Source organism: Taurulus bubalis (genome assembly GCF_910589615.1).
Source record: "Taurulus bubalis genome assembly, chromosome: 21".
In the NCBI taxonomy this organism is placed as follows: Eukaryota; Metazoa; Chordata; class Actinopteri; order Perciformes; family Cottidae; genus Taurulus; species Taurulus bubalis.
In genome coordinates this window covers 5493072-5516058 of record NC_136609.1, presented here as the reverse complement: position 1 = coordinate 5516058, position 22987 = coordinate 5493072, and the positions used below count along the sequence as shown (strand labels likewise).

Below are 22987 nucleotides of genomic sequence, written 5' to 3'. Positions count from 1 at the left end.
CATTAGCATGGGTTTTGTCTGTTCATCTGTTGTTCTGTCTATCAGGAGAGTCCTTTATAAGTGTTGTGCGTATGAGTGAGAGAGAGTGTTGTTGAGAGAGTTTGATGGTAACTGCTAACATTAGCCAACTTCTAACTGCATGTCTGTTCTCTCGGTGGATTTCAAAAGGAATATTTTGGTGTATTTCACAGGCTAATCACTCTGTTCCAGGGCTCTCAAGTGTCACGCATTGAGCGTGACTGTCACGCATTTCGGTCTTAAGTCACGCCCTCCGCCACACCTCGTATTTCTCACGCTGAAAAAAAACTCTAGGCTATTTAATGTGCCGCAGCGCACAAACATGACCTGGTCGCGCTGCCCTCACCATGGAGGAATCAAGCAAGTCTCCCCCGAATCCCCTGGAGTTCTGCCGCGAGATGCCACTCATCAGCCAATCAAAAAAAAGAAATGGGCTACACGAATAGCCAATCAGAAAAGCGTATCTGTTGTATCTGGGTGAAATGTAATCCAGCAACCAATGAAAAGAGGGGTGGTGGTCTGTGGGCATACGGCATGGGCGGAGGCGCGGCCGGGGGGGGGGGGGGGAGGATGATATGTCACTCTTACCTGTCTTAAAAACTTGAGAGCCCTGCTGTTCCATTTAACTAAAACAAGACTCTGTGTGTCCTATATATACCATCTTCACCTTACATTTGAGCACACCCTGTGTACACACTTGACAGACCAAAAGCTATTCTACTGGCTGGAAAAACGTACACTTTTTTGGACCCCTGGCATTGATGCCACCACATTACAACATACCCTAATTTTGTTGTATGTTTTTATAATGACAATAAATATCCTTACCTTACATTCATGGCAACTGTTTTTTTTACATTGGTTACAACCCCTTTTCAATGAAAAGATGTTAATGTGGAAAAGTTAAAGAAACACTGTATTCACTGGGATTCATCCACTAGGGACCATGAATATTTAGACTAAATTTGAAACCATCCAACAGTTGTAAACACATTTAATAAAACATGATTCTTTCTCTCAGGACAACGCTTGTCTTCAAAATATATCATGGCCGTCCATCAGATAGCTGCTGAGATATTTCAGTCTCGACCAAAGAAGTGGTGGTTGGTGACCAACCACCTGACATTGCCACCATATAGAGCCTTTCTCCTCAGAGGATTAACCCTTTCCATTTTGGACAAATTAGGTTTTCTATTATGGCTCTCTCAAGTCAAACTCGTTGTACAGACGCCATTGCATTTACCGTAGATATTCATCCTCCAAATTACCGTAGATATTTATGCTCTAATTTACCAGAAATATTCATGCTCCGATTTATCATAGATATTCATGCTCCCTCTAATACAAACACATTTCCATTTTAAACACTCCTTGAAATACCCTTGGGCATCCCTCAGAACAAAATGTCAACTTTGCATAATGTCATAATCTGATGTGCAGATTACTCATGCATCTCGTTTGATGAACCATTTAGTTTACTTTTAGTTTTCTCTAAATCCACTGGACACATTGTATTCCCTCTAAATTCTCATTGCATCCCAAACCTTTATGCTGTAAAGGTCTAATAAACATTGCACACCGTAGGGGCATCTAGCACAGATTATAACTGTTAGTCTCGTAAAAGATAATTGCTTTGACGTGTGCGTGTGCGCGTGTGTGTGTGTGTGTGTGTGTGTGTGTGTGTGTGTGTAATGTTTACACCAGCTATACTTTGTATGTGTGCAGGTAAAGGATGTGATGAAGGATGTGATGGCGGGCCTACAGCAGACCAATACAGAGAAGATTCTGCTGAGTTGGGTTCGTGAGAACACGCGGCAGTATCCTCAGGTTTGTTACCTTATTTCTCACTCGGTCTTATCCTGGCTGTCAATTCACAGGCTGTCACACTGGATCCACCGTTCTCTTCTGCAGCAGTCCCTCTTGGGTTTTCAAGAAACTGTAGTCCTGTGTGTTGTCTGTGTGTTGTCTGATTAACTGACCATGTAAATATTGAGCAAATGTCTTTCTTCATTTAAAAGCAATGGCTTCAAGTCTTCTTTATCAATATACAATGTTTTAAACACAGCCAAAGACCTTATGTTTTTTTCTAGTTGTCGGTCATCTGTGTGGGTATCTAAAACCTCGCATGAACAGATTTTCCACGAAATTTGGCGGATAGGCTCTAGGCCAAGGAATAATGGATTGGTTTTGGTGATGATCCAGATCTGGGATTACTGCCACTAGATGATTATCATTTTATAGCCCTAAGTATGAGAATAAAATACAGAGAGTTGAGTCAAAGCCCTAAAAAATATGTTTTCAGGGTGAAAAAGAAATCCTGTTAATTTAAAATTTCAGCGGTAGTAATTTTGTCTTTGGAGTATTCAGTATTTGTACAGTGCCATTTTGTTTTTTTTCTATTTAATTTAGCTTCTTTTAGATAAATTGTTCTCTTATGTATTGAAGCATCTAAGAGAATCTGCTTAGAGGACATATGCCACTGTTTAGATAACATATGGCATTTAATAGTAACAGGTGCACAACTTGAAAGTGTGGTTTATTTTCAGAATAATGAACCCTTCGCTAAACCCTGCCCTCCACTTCTACTCCGTCAAGCTGTCAGAGCTAGCATTGAGCCCACACTGTCACAACTGCACCCTCTTAATAAATATCATCCAATATTTGGAAAAACAGAAAAGCCATTTCTGAGAGAAACAGACAGTCTACAGTGAGGTTCAGGTTCAAATGATTTAAAACATATATATATATATATATATATATATATATATATATATATATAAGCTATAGCCTACAAATCACAGTGCTGTGTTCACACCAAAAGCGGCACTACTCGCGTGAGTTTACTCACCGAACCCGTGTTGGTCCTGTGAAGACTTTTAGTGCGTGGCCATCAAGGAAGATCCTTTCACAGGGTTAACTGGAAATATTAAAAAGTCTGCTTATTTTCAACTAACTTCAACTTAAATTGACCAATGTTAGCCAGCAACCACTAGTGAAATATTTGAGAGAAAGTCAGCCATTGTTAGCTATAGTAGTCTACAGTATTTGAGAGAGAACAAGAGAACAGATGTCTATAATCTAATGTGTATATATATGAAAATGGAAACCAGTTTCAGGGGCGCCAGCGTTTCAAGTCTGGGTGTCATACTACTTTCACAGGTTAGCCCTTTAATAACCATCATCTCTTTCCTTAGGTCAATGTGGTTAACTTCTCCAGCAGCTGGAATGATGGATTGGCCTTCAATGCCCTCATCCACAGCCACAGGTAGAAATGGGTTTGTGTGTGTGTGTGTGTGTGTGTGTGTGTGTGTGTGTGTGTGTGTGTGTGTGTGTGTGTGTGTGTGTGTGTGTGTGTGTGTGTGTGTGTGTGTGTGTGTGTGTGAGCAAAGAGAGAAATAGAAAGAAGAAGAAAAGAGTGGAATCTCAAAGAGGCAGATTTATTTAACTGCCTTTATTCTGGTCTTGCTCATACATTTTAATAAATAGATATACAGAGGTGAAATATCTGCTAATTATCACTTAATACTCTTTATACTTGAATACAAAAATATAAAAAATAATGTCAGGTAGTGCCAGCCAGCTATTAGTGATGCACTGCTACAGGATGCCAAGCAGAAGAATGCTATGGTCCTACTTTAAACCATCAGTTATTCTGAGGACATTTCAAAAGCTGGTATTCCAGCCAGTGAGCCTCTTTACTGTATTGTATATAAAATAATTACATATCTAGTGCAGTGAAGTCCTAATATTATGTAGAAAAGTTGCACTAAATGAATTGGTGAATAAACAAATACATTAATTAATCAGTAAATGGATAATGGATGAAAGCCCAATCAATCAATCATTACATTACATTTAGCCAGAGGTGTCAAAAGTATTCACATTCATTACTCAAGTAAAAGTATAGATACTAGGGTTTAAAAATACTTCTGTAAAAGTTGAAGTATCAACTCAAGCTTTTTACTTAAGTAAAAGTGTAAAAGTACTGGTTTCAAGTAATGTAAGGGGATTTTTTTCCCCATTAAGGACAAACTCTTAAGCCACGTCTCAGGGGCCTATAGTGCACTACCCCACCTCCCCCCAAAACAATCACTTTTCTAAAGGCCATAATGACTATAATGTTTTAAAATGTTATGTTGAAAAACGTGGGATGCACTAGACTACCTGTTTCAGCTGCATATATGCCCATTTAAAATGATCACATTTTATTACAATGCAAATACATTAAAGTACCACATGTGTACTACTGAGCATTATTAACATGTGATTCATGGAGCGGAAGACATGATAACTAGTTGCCTATAATTATTGTAATAGTGCAAAATAGGCGGCGGCGACTCCGACACAAACACTTAAAGCTGTGGTTCTCAAACTTTTTCTGTAAATAACATAATTGTGTGACTCACCTGTGCTTATATAGTAACAGAATAAAGGCAATTGCAATCACTTACAAGTAAATCAGATTGCCCCATCAGACAATGTTTTGTGTAAATTCTATCTGTGCAAAAAATAACTAATATTTAGTTACTACTAAATAGCTCATTGTGGAAAACAATAAGCTTTTCATTTTTTTTGCCAAACAAAACAGAATGAGTGCAGATATGTGAACCATCACTTTGTATCAGTATTAGTGGAGCAGTGACCTGCTTTCGTCGACACATATGTTATAAACGGGGTTGTAGATTTGATACGGCCTCTCTCAATTCATGCTCAATATTGAGCTTAGATCTGTTTTTTTATTTTGAGAAACGCAACAGCAGGAAAAGACGAGCTGGCAAAACGCCAAAAAAATCGCATCGAGTCGAGCATGCGCAAGCGTAACCTGTTAATGGCGTACTGTAACCACTTACCCGAAGGTACAGGCATTTCTCCATGTATTTATTAATGACTTATTTTTATGCCCGTGTACTTTGTACTTTTGTAATATGTGTGTGAAGCCAGCAGCTCATTGTTGGTAGAAGACACGAGCACTTTGGCTCGTTTCACCTGGAGCAGGAGAGCTGCTCCGGGTTCAGAGAGCTGCGCCGGTGCGAGGAGCAACTCCGGTGCTATTCACATGAGAGCTGCTGTTGCCATCTTCACCCTGGGAACGTTTAAAACGCAGATATAGCGGTCTACTTTTCACGCGACATATTTTTCGACGCTCTCTATCCGCTGCTGTGTGTGCTCAGCGCTCACCTGTGTGCGTATCTGTGCGCCACGGGGCGGAGAGGTTTTTTGTGTGTGTTTTTGAACGATGACAAGCCGGAATGAAAACAAACCAAAATGAAATAGTAACGAGGATATTTTTAAAATGTATGGAGTAGAAAGTACAGATATTTGCGTGAAAATGAAAGGAGTAGAAGTAAAAAGTCGTCTGAAAAATAAATACTCCAGTAAAGTATAGATACCCAAAATGTCTACTTAAGTAAGGTAATGAAGTATTTGTACTTCGTTACTTGACACCTCTGCATTTAGCTGACGCTTTTATCCAAAGCGACTTACTCTAAGTGCATTCAACCATTGAGTACAAACTCAAAACAACAAGAATCAAGAAAGTACAATTTCTTCAATACAGTGAAACTACAAAGTGCTATTTGCTATTTAAGTGCTACTATATGCCGGTAAACCCCTGCCACAAATAGAGAGCAAATTCGCAAATGAGCTCCACGAGAGCGGGCAAATCAAACAGCTGCGCGCGTAATTTACTTTGACGAGCGCTTTTACATCACTACGCGAGCAAAATCCCCGCTCGCGAGAGCAAAAGTCCCTCTTGAAGTTTGAACCTGCTCGCTCTCGAAGCTTTAACCTGCTCGCTCGCGTGTCTGTTACCTGCTCGGGCTCGAGTAGATTTTCTTTTTGACAGTAAGTGGGCGGATCCAGTCACCATCCATCTCTACATCTAATTGGTTACAATCCTCGTCTTCGGATTGGCTGGAATGCATTTCGCAGGAACAATAGCGGGTGAGAAAGCACAACTGAAAGTTGACGTTCTCTGAATACTACTGTTATTGAGTCACAAAATGTCAATTTAGGATGTTTTCAGGCGAGAAGTTAGTTGTTTAAGCATCAAATCTGTGATCGGTTTGTCAAGAATCAGCCTACTTAAAAAGATACGGCGACGGTTTGAGTTCCTGCTCGCGGGACAGTGAACCCCGCCGGCACCGGGCCGTCAGCGCTCTGCTGCCCGCCGACAGCAATCTGATCCCGGCAAGACTTTTTGAAATGATCCGCTGGCTCCGATGTCTCCGTATCGATTAAACATAAGATATAATTCAGTTTTGAGGATCTAACGAGCAATCTTTATGATTTATTATTTATTCACAGTAACGTTACATCAGTTTGACGGAGAGAAAGGTTAAGATTCATAACTTAAGATTTTAATTTAGCTTTTACTTTAAACTACAACGGTGTCTTATTACTTTTGACCGAATTGTTTGCCATTGTATATGTATCTATATAAATATATAAGTGTATATGTATATATATATATATATATATATATATATATGTGTATATATATATGTGTATATATATATATATATATATATATATATAAAAACACAATATATATACAATTGTTTGTGTTTCTGTATTTCTGTATCTGTTATTTTGAGTGTGTATGTGTGTGTTCAAGGAGAGATTATTATCCCGACACCAGGCCACAAGTTCCTCCACCTCTCTTCTGTACGCCGTCTCAGCCCCACCAGTGATCATTGCAATGACCGTTGTATCATCCGCAAACTGGATGATGCTGGTGTTTTCCTGGGAGGCTAAACAGTCGTATGTGAAGAGGGTGTACAGCAGGGGACTCAGCACACAGCCCTGTCCTCACAGTTCTTGTGTCAGATGTGCGGTTGCCAACTCTGACTGATTGGGGTCTGCCTGAGAGAAAGTTCAGCACCCAGTTGCAGAGAGCAATGATGTTCACATGTTAAAGATGCTATTCAGTTGTATTAGAGCCTAAGTAGAGGTAACCAATGAAAATGTGCAAAAGACTTGAAGTTCCAAAGAGGGATTCATAAATATTTTGGGGTTTGTTGATATTGTGTAGTATTTCTATTGATATTGTCTTTAATAAGCGATCTGCATGCGATTTAGTTTGTTGCATACGCCTAATAAATACCAAACTGTGTTTCAAGGCAGTTAATGTATCTTGGGTGTGTCAAAGTTAAAGTACTGTTTAAGAAAGGGTAAAATACAATTACAACACAAGATAAAAGGACTAAATAAGAGGCACAGACCTTTTATTCTATTGGAGGCACCGCCAGTTAATTCCGTTTTTTTAATAAAAGAGCAATGGTTGTAGGAACCATTATATTATATCATATTGCCATCACTTTTAAAACTGTACCCAGGACCCCACCCATAGTACTAGTACACCTAGCATATAGCTATATGGGACGGGTGTAACATAAATAAACACAATATATATAACATTATGTGTATCTGTTATTTATATATATATATATATATATATATATATATATATATATATATATATATATATATATATATATACACACATATACGGAGACATCGGAGCCAGCGGATCATTTCAAAAAGTCCTGCCGGGATCAGACTGCTGTTGGCGGGCAGCAGAGCGCTGACGGCCCGGTGCCGGCGGGGTATCTTTTTAAGTAGGCTAATTCTTGACAAACCGACCACAGATTTGATGCTTAAACAACTAACTTCTCGCCTGAAACATCCTAAAATGACATTTTGTGACTCAATAACAGTAGTATTTTGAGAACGCCAACTTCCAGTTGTGTTTTCTCATCCGCCATTGTTCCTGGTGCGAAATGCATTCCAGCCAATCCGAAGACGAGGATTGTAAACAATTAGATGTAGAGATGGATGGTGACTGGATCCGCCCACTTACTGTCAAAAAGAAAATCTACTCGAGCGCGAGCAGGTAACAGAGCAGGTTAAATCTTCGAGAGCGAGCAGGTTCAAACTTCAAGAGGGACTTTTGCTCTCGCGAGCGGGGATTTTGCTCACGTAGTGATGTAAAAGCGCTTGTCAAAGTAAATTACGCACGCAGCTGTTTGATTTGCACGCTCTCGTGGAGCTCATTTGCGCTCTCTAGTTTTGCCATTGATTTGCCCCCATACTGCTAAAGTGCTACTTTCCTTATTCAAGGTATAGTCATTCCACCACTGAGGAGCCAGGACAGCAAACAGTCGGGACTTTGTTGAGTCAATGAACGAAAGGCTTTGTGGAGGTGAAACAGTGTAATCTGCCTCCATGGACCCATGAAAGTGTAGGTCTCAAGCCTGACCTCATGTATTAATCAAATCATGGTCAGCGAGCATGGACATCTGTTCTCAGTGTCCTTACAGGAATACAGAGTGGGAGATCACACACACACCAATGCATCACCCTGCGGATCACTTCGCTCTTGTGCTCCATGCCAACAACACATTCTGTTTACTGATCGTGGATTATCAGCAGATTTCACAGAGCAAATGTTCCAATAAAATAACATGAAAGAATCGGCTGTTTTGATTTGTTACGGCGGTTGACTGGAGACTGTGTGCAGCAAAGAATTATACATGGTTGCTGACTTAGAAAGCTGCTCCAAAAATAAAGTTGACTGCATCAGCTGAAGTGAGTTAATTACAGTCTATTTCATTTTTAAGAAAATTCTATATAAAGCTATATAATAAGAACATTAAAAACTTTTGTATTACTTTAATGTCAGCCCTTTTACTTTGGAGAATGCTTTTTGTCTTCTTTTATTCAACACACCCTGAAGAACTTGCAAAGGGCAACTGACAAAAACGATCCACCAGGGACATTATCGACTAAATACTTGAGGTATTTCTCTATTTTAGGATGCAGTGGATACGTGATCCCTGTTTATTTCCCTTTTGCCTCTGCAGACCTGAGCTTTTTGATTGGAGCTCAGTGGAGAAGAAGACGTCTGCGATCGACAGACTGGAACACGCCTTTAATAAGGCGGAACAACACCTGGGGATAGAGAGATTGCTGGACCCTGAAGGTAACTAACACACACATCCCAGTACCTTTGTCTTTTAGGGGGAACCTCATTGACGTAATGCATTCTCTTTACCCTAACCACATACATGTCTAACCCCAACCAAGTCTGAACCTCAAACAGGACTTTAAAGAAGTGACGAGCAGCCAAAGTGTCTTCACTTCCAAAAAATGTCCTCACTATGTTGGTTAAAAACTCCCTAGGTCCTCACTATGTAGCAAGTGCAGGAACACACACACATACACACACACCAATTATTCTAGAGAATAACAGCTCTGACCGTATTTTACTCCTTCCAATCATACACCTTAATTAGCCCAGTTGCACAGGATGTGCCATGCTGTGATTGGGGGTTGCCACAGTGATGACTAAGGTCACCTTGGTGGAAGGACTTGATCAGTGATGTGCAACCTGACTGATAGGTTGGCAAAAAGTCTTCCCATCTGCAGGAAAAGTCCTGCAAAATAACACCAGAGATGCCTCAGTGGAGTTTATTCACGCAGAATCTGTTGACATCCATCAATGAAAGGGTTGCTGCTGGCCTGAGACCAGTAAATAGTCTCTTAATCCAAACTGTCAGGCGTGGGTAATGTGAGTGGAGCTGACCTGGGTCATTGGTTGATGCACCAATGACCCAGGTCAGCTCTCTGTGATAAATGCTGGTGGTGGATCACATGTTTTACTACACTTATCGCAAAACAAATGTCAGTGATATTGCCTTTTATAAAATAACTAGATAGTGATGGAGTCAGATGGCACAAGTTGTATATCAAAATCTTCTCCGGTAGGTGTCCCCGCTAGCTCCCCGCTGCTGCTGCTACTGGCCGTGTCCCCTCTGCCCGAGTCGGGTGTCCAGCCGGGGCTGGTCCCGCTACCTTCGGTGGTTGTTGGGGAGCTAGCTGAGAGACGGTAGTTACGGCTTGTAACCCGACTTTTACGGTATATAGAATGATCAAAAAAAGGAGGACAAACATATTTATTTAAATTCTTATAAATTGTCTTTTCTTTTATCTGTATATCCATTTTCTTGAAATATGACCACATACATATATAAATGGGTATTTTGAGATGGTCTTGATTCTAAACGGTAATGCTCAATGGACTTGTACTTTTATAACGCCTTTCTAAGCTTCGGACCCCTCACAATACATGTCATTCACCCATTCATACACTGATGGTATGCAAGGCGCCACCCGCCCATCAGGACTAACTAAGCATTTACACTCATTCACATAGGAGCAATTGAGGTTAAGTGTCTTGTCCAAGGACACATCGACATGAACTAGAGGAGTCGGGGATCGAACTGCCGATCTTCTGATTGAGAGACGGGTACCTTCTTACTATCAGTTGCCCCAAACTGGTTCTGTCTGATGAACCTCTGAGAGGCTGGTGACCACGCTACAGATACATAGTTCCATAACTTTTTTTAAACTAAACTAATTTACAATGTAAACAGCTTATGTCCAGCAGTTTTAGCGGAAAGGCTAATTGAACCGTGTGTCGTATGTGAAGGCAGAAATTGAGCGGTTTTCCTCTTTAATCCCCTCCGTTGAAAGCGCTGCGTTTCGGCTCTGAGCCAGCACGACAGGGGATGTTGTAATCCCTCGCAGCTCTCCTAATCCTTAAAACGACACATCACGGAAGATGAATTTCCATTGATCTTGCAACAAACAATCACAAGTTTTGAGCAAGTGGGGTGAACGTGTATCATTAGCAGGCTGTGCATTGATGCTCAACACTATTAACCCACCACCTGGGCTTTTTAAACATCGTCTCATTCTATGAAAGAATTTCAAGTTGTGTTTGTCTGAGGTTTGAGTGAATCTTAGTGAAATTTATGTCAACTGCAGTTTAACTTTTTTATGTAAACTCTGGTGTAATCATATATTTGTTTATCTTTTTCTTCTTTGAGTATCACTTGAGCACATTACTTTTTAGAAGAGGAATTATCACCAAAGCTGTAAACAAATTGTTCAAACCATATTGTAGTGATGAATATGTATGTCTACTTTAGGTGTACCGCCATGAGTGGTGTGGTTTGGTTTAAGATTTATAATGTGACAAAACCATGTTTTTTAAGTTCACAGTAACTAAAACCATTAGTATGCTTCTGAGAAATGATATAACAGACCAAGTCCTAGTTTTGCAACTCACAAGTTTGTCTCAAATCTCTGCACTAAAGTCCCACGTCATGTTTAGTCTTAAAGGTGCACGATCCGAGACTTGGAGCATTCCAACAAAGTACACGGACAGAAAACTAATTAATTAATTAACTCATTAATAAATACATGGCGAAATGCCTGTACCTTCGTGTAAATGTTTAAGTTACGCCGTTAACAGATTACGCTCACGCGACGGCCAAGATTCTTTCCAAATATTAGTTATTTCTTGCACAGAGAGAACTTTATTTTCATTGTTCTAACAAAGTGATTGCACATTTTATTTGTTTTTGTCTGATGGAGCGATCTGGATTACTTTAAAGTGATTACAATTTTCTTTATTCTATTATTTGAAAAAGCCCAGATGGAGTCACCAAAACATATTTAAATAAAAATTCAGCATGGCCCATTTTGTTGCAATTTTGTTGGGGCGGTGGGGCACGAACATGTTTCTTCTTCCAAAGTGGGCGTGACAAAAAAGGTTTGAGAACCACTGATATAGCGTGTGACTTCATTATCGCCGCTGTTTGACATTTGCCCACTATATCTTTTCAACAGACTTCACAAACACTGCAACCAGAAATAAACTGTGACACAATAAACAATGTTAGCATTTAAAACTATGAAATGTTTTATATATTGTGTAGTTGTGACCTCACAACCGTACAGAAATCCCGACTTTAAAGGCACCGGCTCTGGGTATTTCATGGATTGAGAGGCAAACAAAGATGTCCTTGAAGCAAAATGCAAGAAACACACATCAATACACATAAATGCAAACACTATACACAGTGTGGCATGCTTATACATACACACACACACACACACACACACACACACACACACACACACACACACACACACACACACACACACACACACACACACACACACACACACAAATACATTTACATATGCAATTTACATATGCAATACTCAAACACACACAGAAAATATTCACACACCCATGCACAAATATCCACACATGCAAACACACACAGCTGCAGAGCCTCATAGGTGTGCGCACACATGTAGCTGTGGGGAAATGGTTAAAATGGAGACGACGGGAGAGAAAGAGAGAGCGGGTTAAAGTGAGGGATGTGTACACACTTGGACACACATTTGCAGACGGCGGCGTTATTTACGGAGCTGTTTGTCTTCCACAGACAAACAATAATGCCCTCCAATTTCTGTGATGCTGATAAATCAGTATTCTACAGCCAGAATTATGACTCTGGGTTTATCGGTCTCCCCGCTGACACGCATATCGGTCTTATCACACACACATTTTGTGTTACTTTGCATCTGGCTATTATTCTCCCTGTCTCTTCCTCTCCATCGTCATCCTCCTTTCTCCTGTTCATTATTTCTTAACATTGGAGAGCCGACCACACTCTACACATCACTCTGTTAACGCGCCCGCCACCATCAGCTCATTAGCTCTCTCTTGTCTCTTCATCTGTCTTTTCTTTCCTCCCCTTCTGCTTCCGCCCTCCTCACACTCGGCTCACCCTCTTTCCTTGCATCCTCTCTCCATCTCTTCTGGTGTTCATTTGTCCTCCATGTCTCAGCTCCGGTGTGATCCGTCTCTATTAGTTTTGCCCCGGGGCCGCCTGGCCGGACCACAGGCTCTTTGGCCACATCTTACTGAAACCACCGCTCTGTTATATCTCTCCTCAACCTGTCGGGCAACTTCGCTCTGACTTAATTTCGCTGTGAGATTTCAGGACAGACGTGCTGAAGCACACTACTGCTCTGGGAAATAAAAAAAGAGTGAACGGTGGTCTGCAGTTATTCATGAGCACAAAGAAAAATGACTGTTTTGGCAGCCGAGAGATCGACACCCTGCAGCCTTTTGGTTGCTTTTATAAGTGGCCGTTACAAACTGAAAGTTACTCTCACTGAAAGTAAGAACGATTTGTTTTCCAGGTCTGCAACTAACAATTCTGATCATTTTATTGATGAATCAACTTGAATTTCAGTGTAATATGCAAGAACATTGTGAAAAATGCCCCTCGAACTTCTCAAGTCAACATCTTCAGATATCTTGTTTTGTCAGACCAACAGTTTAGAATCACCACACTTTTTTTTTTACTTTTCATAGAGGACGAAAAGAACAGCAAATATTCACATATCTGGAACCAGCGAGTGTTGCTTAAGAAAAGGATGTATGTATTCCCTCTTTAACCTGATCCAAGATTTCTCAATGATGGACACATTGTTTATGCTGGCAAACCATGTTAAATCAAATATTTATCATATCGCAGTATTTTTACTGACATTTTTTAAACAATTATTGAAGCATCTTAATGTTTTGATGTATCTTCTGTAAACCAATTATTCAAACTTGATTTTTTTTCTCATTTATTTCAATTCAATTCTGTTTATTTTGTATAGCCCAACATCACAAATACAAGTTTGCCTCGGAGGGCTTTACAATCTGTACACATGACATCCCTGTCCCGGGACCTCACATCGGATCAGGAAAAACTCCCCCAATAAAGATAGTAAAAACCCTTTCACAGGGAAAAAAGGGGAAGAAACCTGAGGGAGAGCAACAGAGGAGGATCCCTCTCCCTGGATGGACAGAAGCAATACATGTCATGTGGCCAGAATGAATAACGTAACGGAGTTACAGCACATTCAAATGAATGTGACAGAAATTATTCAAATAATGAGTAGTATGCATGGTCCATGATCCAGATAGCCACGACCCATTAAGCAGAAGGAGGTAGAGAGGAGGGGCATCACAGGGACAGTGGGAGGAGAAAGCAGGGCCATGGCAGCTGGCAGGACTGGCTCCAGGCCAGTTGCATCAGCAGGGCCATGGTTGCATCAGCAGGGCCATGGTTGCATCAGCAGGGCCACGAATCCATGGAAAAAGAAAGTAGAGTTAGTAATATGCATTGAAGAGACAATCATTTATCCAGAAGGAGAGAAAGAAGAGGTGAAGAGGAGGAGAGGAGGAGCGAAAGAGGAAGAGAAGGAAAGGAGGAGCTCAGTGTATCCTAAGATGTCCCCCAGCAGTCTAGGCCTACAGCAGCATATCTAAGGGCTGGACCAGGGCAAACCTGAGCCAGCCATAACTATACGCTTGTTTAAAGAGGGGAGGGGGGGGATTCTGACGGAATCAGGCTGAATCACGGGATGGGTGTCCTCGTGAATCGCGAGGGGAGTTGTCTGACTCTCACTCTCCTGACGGAGGCAGCTCTAAGTATAAGCGCTTTCAAAGAGGAAAGTCTTAAATCTACTCTTAAATGAGGTGACTGTGCCTGCCCCCCGAACTGAAAGTGGAAGCTGATTCCACAGAAGAGGAGCCCGATAACTGAAAGCTCTAGCCTCCAACCTACTTTTTAACACTCTGGGAACCACAAGTAACCCTGCATTCAGTGAGCGTAATGCTCTTGTGGGGTAATATGGCACTATAAGGTCCTTAAGATATGATGGTGCATCACCAGTTAAGGCTTTGTAGGTAAGGAGAAGGATTTTAAATATGATTCTCGATCTTACAGAAAGCCAGTGGAGACCAGCTAGTACAGGAGTAATGTGATCTCTCTTCCGCGTCCTCGTTTGTACACGAGCTGCAGCATTCTGGATCAGTTGGTGAGATCCAAGGGATTTACCGGAGCAGCCTGATAATACGGAGTTACAGTAATCCAGTCTTGAAGTAACAAATGCGTGAATCAATGTTTCTGCATCGCGTTGAGACAGGATGTGCCAGATCTTTGAGGTGTTCCGTAGGTGATAAAAGGCGGTCCTTGAGATCTGTTTCACGTGAGAGCCTAAGGACAGGTCCTGGTCAAAAATAATTCCGAGATTCCTTACGGTGGTGGTAGATGCCAGAGCGATGCCATCCAGAGAAACCATATCATCAGATACTTGATTTCTGAGGTATTCTGGTCCGAGTAAAATAACTTCAGTCTTGTCCGAGTTCAGCAGCAGGAAGTTGCAGGTCATCCAGGTTTTGATGTCTTTAAGACACGCTTGAAGTTTGGCGACCTGGTGGGTTTCATCTGGCTTGATCGACAGATATAGTTGAGTATCATCGGCATAACAGTGAAAGTTTATGGAGTGTTTTCTGATAATATTGCCTAAAGGAAGCATATACAAGGTGAATAAAATTGGTCCAAGCACAGAACCCTGTGGAACTCCATGGCGAACGGCAGTGGTAACCGAGGCCTTATCGTTTACAAATACAAACTGAGATCGATCTGATAAATACGACTTAAACCAGCTTAGTGCTGTACCTTTAAAACCAATCAACTGGTCTAGTCTCTGTAATAAGATGTCATGGTCAATGGTGTCAAATGCTGCACATATTTAAGGCTCTTTGTTTGCTTATCGAAAAAGCAAGGAATCAAGGAAAAAGCAAGGGTCTGTTACTAATACAATCCCTCTTCCTTTTCTCTCCATTGTTTTCTATTTTTCTTCCAAAAATCCGAAAGAATTCGGAAAACTTTCGGAAAACTACATCCAGAGTGTTTTTATTTAGGAAATGGGACATTTTGTCGATACTTTCTTTCAAATTAATTTGGAAGATTATTTTCTTCTAAATTTAAATAACTCAATGCCTCTATTTTCTAAGTCCTATTTTGAATTGATTTTGGTTTTTATGCTTCATTGTTTTTATTTTCTTTATTCTTTATTGTGTGACTGTAACTTTGTTTTGTGTCCTCGACTCCCCTAAAAAGAAAAAAGTTAATCTCAAAGAGTTCATCCTTGATTTTTTTTTATTAACTTAATGTGTCTTGCTTCCTGCTCTCCAGATGTGACGGTGCCTCACCCTGACAAGAAGAGTGTCATCATGTACGTGACATCACTCTTCCAGGTGCTTCCCCAAAGCGTTTCCATGGAAGCCATTCAGGAGGTGGAGACGCTGCCGCGGGGGACCGCAGCCAGCGTCGCCCGGGTGACGACAGAGGAGCATTACCAGATCCAGAGCCAGCAGCGCTTCTCCCAGCAGGTTAGACACACATGTTGCTCCAGTTGACCAACAGTGTTACTGCTGTTTTAGCAATTTTCTTTTCTGAATTTATTCAAATAGTAAGATTAGTTTGAAGCAATTTTATCCAAACTTTGTGTCCTACAAACAACAATAATGAATCCACAGACATGTATCCACAGCAGGTGGATACAACCTAATGTTATGTTCAACATGGTTTTGTTGCCTAAACCAAACTTTAGATTTGAACGTAATGTCCCGAGCGATATGAAAAATAAGGACAATTCACGTCCATGTACACAAAACCAATATATTGCATTTCATGACTATTTCAAGAACTAATGCAAGACCGGACTTAAACTTAATTTCCTTCACCAAGCAAAGAAAGGGTCCGATGGAGGAGGTGGGCCACGAGCCTGGAACTCTGCATTTAGACCCCTCTCGAACAATTTGATCAACTTCATATGCATAAAGTCATAATTTTTTAAACAGTCAAACCCTCGTCACCTAGAATCCCACAATGATTATTTTCTTTTGCGTTCTGTAGGAAATGAATAGCGCCGAACTTCAAGTCAAGGTTAGAGTCTTAATAATGTCTTTAAAGCCCATTTCAGACGTGATACAAATATACTGATATGGAACGCTCTAAATGTAAACAGGCTGTACAGTACTTTATGGCTGAATAAAATACACCCCGTGACTCACTCTCAACCAATCAGAATGCTTGATTTGATCTACCCGTATTATAATGATGGATAAGCGCTTTGATGGTATGACATGATTGATCTCCCACGAGCCTTTGCTCTGCATGCATTGTGTCTGTGCTCAGCTGTGCTCAGCTATGTACACTCACTCGTATTTACATGTCATTGCTTTGTTGTTGTGGCAGCGCCCACACAACGTAATGACACTCTGTTGTATTGCATATTACGCAACTAAATGACTGCAGTTGTTTCTACGCTGCATATTTACATGGATTATCTAACCAAGTTGCAAAATGAGTTTGCATCAACAATCCCTTTGCTAGCCGCCGAACTTTATCAAGAAGACAAATTGGTTGTGTGACATTCCAACAGAGCAGCACCCTCTGTGTTGTAGTATTTTGAGTGGAACTAAAGGAGCCGAGGGGATGATCCCGGCCTCCGAGTCGTCTTCAATCAGCGCTGTATGCCGGCAACACTAGGAACAGAATTAATCAGAGAAACTCTTCAGGGATTTTTTTTAGAATAAATTTGATAATGAAGGGTTGGGTAACAGCCTTACGTGGAGGCACTTCATTTTTTACATCTCTACATGGAGTAAAAGAAAAATATATGAGAGGCATGTTTGAAACTCCCTCTTTCCCTGCAGATCAATAAAATAAAATGAAGGTGCTAACGGCCACACAGGCTCATAAGCAATGTTCCCTCTAATTTTTTTCAGCACTGAGCCAAATTTTTTTTTTTCTGAGCGCACATTTCAGCACTGTGAGCAATTCGCAACCACGCGACCTGCCGAAAATGACCACAAGCCTGCGTTAGCCATAGGGGATTCAAAGAGATGACAGCAAATGCATCAATATGTATACAAGGTTGATATTTATTCCTTTATAATGGCTGGACTTTGGGAACATTTTAATGATGGTGTTTTACCAGTCAGTGTATTTGAACTTAAAGGATCTTTGTTGAACTTCAATAAGGGGAGGTTATGACTGGTTCACTGGTTATGACTGATAATGATATATATACAAAAATGAAAGTATCAAAGGTGTTTAGTCATTTCTCAGCAGGTACAACATTTAAGTAGAAATTCATTGAAAGAAAAATGCTAATGCAGTGCTTAACAATAATTATAGGCCTATTAAATTGACATTGTGTCAATTTTTCCTAAATGTAGCCTATTTAAACAATTTAATAACTTAATATTCTTAATATTTAAATATGTCTGAAAGTTTCATCCTACCTGTGTCAGTTTGGACTATTTCAACTAGCCATTCATGTTTGAATGTTAGGCAGACCTTTTTCTGGGGCACCTGCTCTGCCTTTCTTTTCGCCATGGTAGCCTATAACTGCTGGAGCAGGGCCCGCCAAGAGGAGCCTAAACAGCGTCGGCCCTAGCGCATGTGGCGCTCTGGCCGAGCTTCACTCATGGCGCCCGGAGGAGGACAGCGGGGGGTGCTAACGGAGGCAGAGCGCTAGCAGAGGTACAGAGAGAGCATGTCGAGAAACGGGACGCTGATTGGCCAAGAAGACTGGACACGTCACATCAAAGATCTTATTATTGTGAAGATGGCTCACTCCTATCTCAGAAACACTGGCGCAAAAAAAGATTTTTAACCCCTGGAAAAAAATTTGTTTGTGCAGTCTGAAAAATGTGCGCGGTCTGAAAAATCTATTGCGCGGCCACTTCACTAGCCTGCGCGGCCTCGCACGCGCGCAGCTTAGAGGGAACACTGCTCACGAGTAGAGATGGGTATCGTTTGGGTTTGCTAAAACCCAATAAAAACGATAAAACGATACTTTTAAAACGATACCGGTGCTAAAACGATACTTTTAGCAGGTAGATGTAGTCATCTTCCAGTGAGGAGTACTTACATCACCCATCTCTTTCTTTCAGTCCTTCTGAATTTGTGAGCATCGGAATGAAAACTGACTGCTAAATTGAGTCGGAACCTCTGAAAAACAGTCACAAATTAGATCCACCTGCACTGACCTTTTAGAGGCGAGTTAAGAAGAGGCCAGTGTCATGCTCCTGAATCGCAGCAGGACAGCGTGAGTTTCTTGGAGTAATGGCCGGTAATATTATTATATCACTCTGTTTAATGGCCACATCACAGCCCCCCTTTTCATCTGCTCTATGAGAATAGAGAACAACTGCAGGTCTTTTCCTTCTGGGAATCAGACAGATGGAGAGAAGAAAGATGGGTAAGAGAGACATAGATTTAGAGAGAAAGATGGGGAAAGGAAATAGGGTAGGTGTAAACATTTATAAAGATGTACAAGAAGATGGAGAGGGGGGATGAAGAGTGAGATGAAACAGAGAAATAGGGAGTGCCAGGAACAAGTCAGGTGGCAATAAAACGAAAAGACGGGAGGAGAAAAAAAAGAGTTACTGACAGCGGCTATTATCTGCCTCCTCCCTCATCTGTCATCATCAAAGCGGCGCTGTCACCACCTCCTTACATCAACACCACACCACCACCTGGGACTCAGGGAGGAAGAGAGCTTTTTTTTAAGCAAAGTAGAGGAAAAATGACAAAATCCAAAGTTTGAGACAATTTGCTTGAAACTAGACAAAGTCAGCTTTTCTGCGACATTATCTGAGGTGTCCTGAGGCACCAAAAACCCCACCCGTCTGCTGCTCGGAGTAATTTTTCAGGAAGGGTTTGATCCAGGGCCGGGTTGCCTCTGGCTGTCTGCTCTTTACAGCAATAAATACACCTAATCCACCTTGAAAGAGAAAAAGGGAAAAACAGCAAGCATTGAAACAGAACAGGAAGACGGACAGAGAGATGATAATGGGTGAAGAGAAGGAGAAGAGAGACAATTGATGGAGGTGAAGGAGGAGATTGATAGCGGGAGAGGAAGTGCAGAGACAGCGAGAGATTACCCTTTTACGATGTCTGTGGTGGAATGGTTGACTTGTTTTTTAGCGATGCACACTCTGTCGTAGAAAAGGCAGCTTGGGAATGTCAAACAAGCGGGATCAATTAAAAAGTGAGTTGTCCCACCAAAATACAAGCTCAAACAGAGCCAAAACGGGAAGCAGGTTCCACAGGAGAGGAGTTTGAAAGCTGAAGGCTCTGGCTCCATTCCACTTTTGGAGACTCCAGAACCAGAAGCAACCTTGTATTCAGGGAACACAGTGCTCTAGTGAGGTAATAGGGTACTATGAGTCGATAGTGACTGTCATATGATTACAAATTTCCCCCTGTGGATCAATAAAGTATTTTTTGGATTCTGCTTTCGATGAGCCTCTTAAGATATGATGGTACCTTGACAGAAATGACGTACACTATAACGAATAGAAATGGCTGCAGTGTTTTACAGGTTGGGTTTTGAAGACTCATGCTGCGTTCACACCAAACGTGGTGCGAATTTTCGTGCCGCGTGGTGCCGCGTGGCTTCCGTGAAAAGAGCTATCATTTCCGCTATCGGCCATGGAAGAATTAACCACTATTTCTGCGTTATACTTGTTGTGGAAGTCCCAAAAACGTCGGAACATCAAACGCCCTCGCGTTTGGGTTCATAACACCATCTGTAGCCGCACACAGCTCGGTGAATTTCACCGGCTCCTCCAGGAACTGCGGTCTCCGTGGCTTATCTCTGTAAAAACAGTTACCGTTTCCACCATCCACCATGGAATAACCACTGACTAGTGGTTATTCCATGGTGGATCCCAATTATCTATGAAGCCCACCTCATTTATTGGACACCCCCTTGACAGTCAGTGGCAGAATGATGGCATCTGGATGAACATTTCATCACTGGTCCGATATGGAAGGGGGCAAGAGAAACCTACAGAGTCTGACATTGTCTTAATATAATGTCATCATTTGAAATTACTTGTATGTTAACATCATTACAATCGTCTTTATTTCACCTGCTAATTACGGGTTACTGATACTAATTACTGATTCAAAGCCTCTCCCTTTGTGTGTATTTTAGCTCCTGTGTGCTTTGTTCATGTAGTGTTCACATAGTCGGTCCATGTGCATGTTAGAGCTGACTAGCTAATTGCTGCCACTGTGCACTGTATGGCGGTCACTACCGATAGCAAACACCTTGCTGAAACAAAAACTAATTGCAAATACTTAATAACTAGATAATAAATGTTTTTCAACCCTGTTATTAAGTTGTTTCTGCCAGTGAGAGAAACAGTCTACTTATTTGAGCTTTTTAGGTGGGATTAATGATACCGCTAGCATAGCTAGCCACCTGGCTACATCTAGGAAAGAAAGAGAAGCAGAAAAGTAGCCAAAAGATGTCTATTGCTCTTCTCGTGAAACCCTAAATGAGAACTTGTAATGAAGCTAAAAATCTGTCATTTGTTTGCTAGCCAATTAATGGTAGTAAATTGCTGAGGATTGTGGCTTCCCAAAAAAGCCAAAAGCTGCTAGTTTGGGAACAGTGTGAGTGAAGTAGGATGTTGATGCCAAACACAACAGTGGTCTCCTTCCCTGGAGAGAAAACAAAGTGTAAAACTTGTTGGCTGCTCAACAACACCAGCTTTGACTGCGCGCTACACTGTCTGTTGTCCAGCTTTGCATAACACATCTGTTCTCTCTCTGTCTCCCTTTGCCCTCTCTCTTGTCTCCATTATCTATAGCTGGGTTTCCATCCAATGACACTTTGAAGCATCAAATTTAAAAAACATAATTCCCTAATCAGATTCAACGTGTATTCACCTTTGCAAAACCAATATTGGCTGTGGTAGAAAATAAACTACTTATTTGAGTTTTTCCCATTCTATGCTACTTCATACTTCACATCCACTATAAAAATTGAAATATATGTTAAGCTCATTATATTTTATTAAATTAATTAATGATCCACCTCTAAAATATGATGTATTGTTCGGTAAATAATCATTCATAATACATTTAATTGCTAAAAAAGGTTGTTGGTGCAAGTGGCACTGAAAGAGAGTTTAGAGAAGAATCACAGAAAGCTGAAAACTGCCTCAGCTATGTCAAATGTACAATAACATTCTATCTCAGGTTTGCTACATTATCCATCATACACTACTGGTCATAGACCATAAGGCGATGGCAGTAAAACCAGGGTAGTGAATTCAGCACTGCCTTTATTGTTTAAAATCAACTCTCCCATTCATAAGAAGAAGACTGTGTTGTTTCCTCTTTCTCAGGTTCCATAGTCTCTCTCTCTTTAAGTACTTTTTTTCGAAAGGAATTGGTTCAAATAAATGTTTCAGTCTTATTGTATAACAGTCCATTGGTGTCCACCGCATCCTTCCTGAACTCTATAAGCTGGCAACATTCATAACATCTGCTGAAATGCAAGTAAATAACTTGCCCAGTGTAGATTTTCGAGACTTTCTATTTTTCTTGTAAATGTGTTTTTCGACACTGGTGATAGGAATTTATTTGTTATTCATGCCGTTTCAAAAGTTCACCTACAATTAACTTGACATTTGGATGGAAACAGAGCTTATGTGTGATTATTCATGTTTCTTTTTTTTCTTTCTCTCTCCTGTTTTCTGCTTCTCTTTCTCATCTCTCCTCATATTCATTTCTCATCACCATTCGCTCCCCGTTGCCACTTCATTTTCTGCTCTTTCTCCCTCTGCATAATTTGGCTTTTGGATCTCTTTATTTTGTTTTGCTCTGTTTTGCATCCTTCCGGCTCTCTTTTTTTCTATCTTCCTCTCTTTTCTGGCCTCTCCTGCCAACTCTGTCTCCCTCTTCCCGTATCCTATTCCATCTCTCTCTCTCAGATCACAGTGAGTGTGGCTCAGGGCCGAGTGCGGAGTCCCTCCCCTCAGCATCGCTATAAAAGCTATGCCTACACCCAGGCTGCATATGTCAAGTCGCCCGAGCAAAAGAGGAGGCGTTTTACTGATCAGGTCTGTGTCTCACAGCACTAACACTTCACGCCAAATGTCCATCTGTCTGTTCTGGCTGCACACCTGTTGTTTTCGTCTGTCTTTGGTTTTCTTCGGCATTGATAAAAAATGTCCATCATAACGAGTCTTCACTACATTTATGTATATATATATATATATATATATATATATATATATATATATATATATATATATATATATATATATATATATATATATACATACACACACACACACACACACACACACACACACACCAGTGAAAACACGTTGAAATGTGGAATTGTTCAGATTCTTTTTTTATTACTGGTCCAAAAATGATAT

At 40.9% G+C, this 22987-nt stretch overlaps 1 protein-coding gene across 1 annotated transcript in view; it reads left to right on the top strand.

Annotated features, from left to right (window-relative positions):
• Nucleotides 1-22987, top strand: part of dmd (dystrophin) — a gene marked incomplete at its 5' end in the record, with an annotated part of 308870 nt that overhangs the window by 103666 nt on the left and 182217 nt on the right. Inside the window, 5 exons of the mRNA XM_079236662.1 lie at nucleotides 1744-1845; nucleotides 3213-3283; nucleotides 8883-9001; nucleotides 15924-16120; nucleotides 22535-22663. Of these exons, the coding sequence (XP_079092788.1) occupies nucleotides 1744-1845; nucleotides 3213-3283; nucleotides 8883-9001; nucleotides 15924-16120; nucleotides 22535-22663 (618 nt within the window). The remainder of the gene's footprint in view (nucleotides 1-1743; nucleotides 1846-3212; nucleotides 3284-8882; nucleotides 9002-15923; nucleotides 16121-22534; nucleotides 22664-22987) is intronic.